General features: G+C 46.3%; 1 protein-coding gene across 1 annotated transcript; it reads left to right on the forward strand.

Annotated features, from left to right (window-relative positions):
• Positions 1-2,599: 2,599 nt before the first annotated feature.
• On the forward strand, positions 2,600-3,721 carry LOC138887420 (peroxisomal and mitochondrial division factor 2-like). The gene is made up of 2 exons (XM_070169172.1): positions 2,600-2,845; positions 3,065-3,721. Exons 1-2 carry the CDS (start codon positions 2,600-2,602, stop codon positions 3,719-3,721), a joined length of 903 nt encoding a protein of 300 aa, XP_070025273.1.
• Positions 3,722-4,039: the final 318 nt, after the last annotated feature.

A 4,039-nucleotide genomic window follows, 5' to 3' on the forward strand; every position in this document is an offset into this window, starting at 1 on the left:
AATAGTCAATCCTTGTCCAACCTCGAGCTTCGATACTACAAACATACCCCAACTTTGTGTAATTCTTTTCATTACATTTATATCTACAGACAAGTGTATATATATATATAAAAGGAAAGCACTCTTTATTAAACTAATTAAAGGATAAATACGATAAAAGATGAATCCTAGTCAAGCATAATAATTCATAGATCTAACTAGGATAAATACGATAAAAGATGAATCCTAGTCAAGCATAATAATTCATAGATCTAACTAAGTACTTAAATGACATCATCTACTTAACGCGTGGAGTCGATTATCAGATTACTAAGTGCATGCTTTTGAGAATAAATGAAGAATGAATGATAAGCAATAAATATAGGGAATGACAATAAATGTAAATAGGAGGAACGATTCACCCAAATATTGAATGATGTGGAAGATTCTTCATCCTGAAAGCAAAGTGTGGCAATCAGTAAGAAAATGAACAGTGCCTTCTTGGATCGTGTGAATAGAAAGGAAGAATAATTGACAAAATCAATTATTCTGTGGAAAGGTAAACTTTTATATTTTCTCTCAAGAGTCAACTTCTTACAATAGTTTTTCTCAAAATGAATCTCACGTGCCTCTTTTCCTCTCTCTCCTTTCCTATTTATATGGGATGTTCTATAAAAATCCTAAAAAAGTACAATAAAGAGAATATTCAAGAGAATATTCCTATCACTATTCCCAAGACTACACTAGCCATCGTTCCTAATATTCGCTACTCGACCTCGGCTGCAACGTCTTGCTCAGCGACTGCTCGTTGTTGGGCTTCAGTCGACCTCGCGTTGGCCGCCCAAATCGAAACACAGTCATCACTTAACAACCTTCCCACGCCTGATTTTCTAAGCCGGATTTTGACCCATACAGTTAGTCCCTCCACTTGTCGAGGTCGCCTTCTAGCCGGTCTCGATGAGCAGACTCTATCAGTTGGCGACTTAGGAAAAGTTTTTTTGCGTGGTGATCGAGTAGAGTTGTCCGTAGCCGTAACGATGACGTGTCGTTCTGAGAGTCGCTGGTCATGAGGCTAGTGCAGGGTGACGTCACGATGCATGTGTCATTATTGCGCATCTTCCCAATTCGTTGTCGCGTTCCTCGAGCTCCTGTCGTTTCGATTCTAGGGCCACTAGCAGTTGCTTGCATCGATTCGAACGCTTCTGATGTCTATAAATATAGAGGGAAAAGCTTCTCAATGGAACTTTTGCATTCTTTGATTTCTTCAACTCTGCACTTGCTTCCCTTTCTCTTTCTTGTGTTCTTGCTCCTTGCAACTGCGGTCATTGCCACCCTTTCTTTCTTTTTTGTTCCATCGTATACACATTAGCGGAAAATGGCTAACGTGATCCCCAACGCTAAGACTATCTCTGACCCTACTCCATTATCGGTGGCCATGCCTTCTGGTGGAGAAGAATTAGCGGTTATAGAGGATGAGAGCTTTCCCACTATGGAGGAGATTCCTGGTAACCCTACTTCTAGGTTTGACTTCTCTAAGGAACCCACCCTTGAACCGGAGTCTGCGAAGTTTGAGATGGAGGCAAAGCATCTTGCCGCCCTTAAGACCAAATATGACATTCCAGCCCACGTTGACCTAGTTTCGGCCGTAGATGACGTGGTTCAAGTTTACCTGCCTGGGTATTGTGCGTCTTACGCCGACCCGTTCCAGATAGGCTATTCTCTTCCTCTTCTTTTGTTGGCGGAGGAGTTCTGCCGCTAATACCATATCATCCCGACATAACTTTCTCCCTACCTTTACAAGATCTTCCTTATGTTGGCGAAGTTTGCGGAGCTCGCCGGCTGCGAAGTCTCTATCCGCCATCTACTGCATCTCTTCGAACCGAGCTTCCATAGGGGCACAATGATTCACCTCCGCCACCGTGGAACTAAGGGTTGGTGGCGGGGATGGATGATAGGATGAACTGCCAGTTTTAGGCCCATTATTTCTTTATCAAAACCGATCACGTGGTGGCAAACCCTAGCGAATTTCCTGAACCATGGAATTTTGCTCGTGAGTGTCATTATTTGGAGTACGTTCTTCCCTTCTCTTCATGTTTTGTGACTTGTTATGTTATTTTTCCTTTTGCAGCTGAGAGGCATCCCTCTTCTTTGATGACCGATATTAGTAATTGGGTGGCCCGCGTGTTGCCTCACACCATAGGGATCCGTGACTGGGCGTCTTTCAACAAGAGGTCCGGGCTCAAGCCCTCGACCGGTAAATCGGGTTTCACTCTTATAACTATTTTGATTTAGCTGTGGTGCATTTCTTTCTTCCGTTTATGGTTTTCTTTTGATGCTAGGTCGAAGAACTTCTAAGAAGGTGAAGGATCCTATTACCACATTTCGCCAGGTAGTTGCTTCGGCTGGGATGCAGTTTGTGTTGGCCGAGTCTGTGCGAAATACTTCTTCCCAGGCTCTGATATTAAGCTAACCTAATCATCAGATGGCCATTCCATCAGCAGAGGTCCTGGCCTGCCCGGTAGTTCATTTATTGGACGAATCTTCCCCCGGCAAGGAGGAAACATCGCCATTAAAAAGGCGATGAGTAAAGGCCGTGGCCACACCTGAGAGGGCAATAATTATGGATGTGGAAGCGGCGTGCCCTTCAGTTACGAGGACTGCTCCCCCACCGGAAGTTATCGCAGAGACTAGGCCGTTGGAGATGGCGAAGGCTGCTGCGGAAAGGGAAACACCAGGGGTAGCCGAGTTTGGCTCTTCGTCTGCTGGTGGTAGAGGAAAAACGGTCGCTGTCGAGGATGACGGGTCTGGTTTTGATATCAACCCTCAGGAGGTGCGAACTTTCGAGGAGAGATTTACTCGAGTGGAGGTGAGGACCGAGGGGTCCACTCGAAATATTATCATCCCCGTGGATTTCAACTTGGTGGTCAACTCGGAGAGTGTGGTTCCGGCTTTGGCTCCCCTATGTGCAGAGCCTGAGAATAGGACCTTGTAGACATTGAAGGACGCGGACCTATCGTTAGGCATTTCTGAGATGGCCCTGTGAGTAACTTCTTTCTTAGCGTTTTAATTTCTTCTTTCCTTTAAGTTATTTGCCTTTGTTGACCCTTCTTCATCTGCTTATCAGACTCTCATCCTAGAGATTGAGAGCGCCCGTTGGGAGGAGAGGATGACTACTCTCTATAAGAAGATAGAGTCAAAATACAGAGAGTACCGTACCAAACACAAGGCACTGGTCTGCATGCTTGATAAGGACGCTTTGTTCCCAACTCTCCGTGACGAGATAAGGCTGAAGAATGAGGAGTTGAAGGAGAAGGATGATGAGTTCATGAGGGTTATTGGCAGGTGCAGCGAGCTCGAAGAGACGTTAAGGACCAAAAACGATGAGCTCGAGGTGAGCAAGGGGGTCATGGCTGAGTGCACCGACCTCCAAGCTCAGGTGGCGTCCTTACTGGTCGAGCTTGAGCAGAGCAAAACTAGAGCTACAAGCTTAAGGGATGAGCTGGCCGCCAAAGCTTCTGAGTTGGAGCGAATTGAGAGAGCTAGATCGGTTGCTATGGCGGAGGCGACGGTGCTAGCGGGCACCCTCCACGTCCTCAGATCAAAGCGGGCTAGTGAAGCAGAGACTTTTGCTCTTAAAGAGGCAAGGCTCAAAGAGCGGATAGGTGGACTGGAAGGGGAAGTCCTGGATTTGAATGAGCAGATAACCGTCCTCAAGGTCGAGAAAGCGCAGCAGCAGGCTTAGTCATCTACCTCTCATGCTTCCACTTATCCCAACATCCTACAAGACTTGTACGAGAAGTGGGTCCATACTTAGTCTTATCTTGACATATACAGGGGTTTGATGGCGGCCGAAAAAGCTTCTGAGGCAGAGTTTGAGGATGCATGTGTTAAGGCACATGTATCTCGTGCTGCTTGCGGCTATGAACCCGGCACGCCCGGGGAGGATGATGACGAAGAGGAGTTGGACGGGATTGAGCCAGATTCTTGATACGACGATGAGTACTTAAATGGCGAGGGCATCGGTGGTGATGGCGATGGGGGAGCTGCGGCCGAATAATGT

The sequence above is a fragment of the Nicotiana sylvestris genome, chromosome 3 (genome assembly GCF_000393655.2).
Source record: "Nicotiana sylvestris chromosome 3, ASM39365v2, whole genome shotgun sequence".
Classification (NCBI taxonomy): Eukaryota; Viridiplantae; Streptophyta; class Magnoliopsida; order Solanales; family Solanaceae; genus Nicotiana; species Nicotiana sylvestris.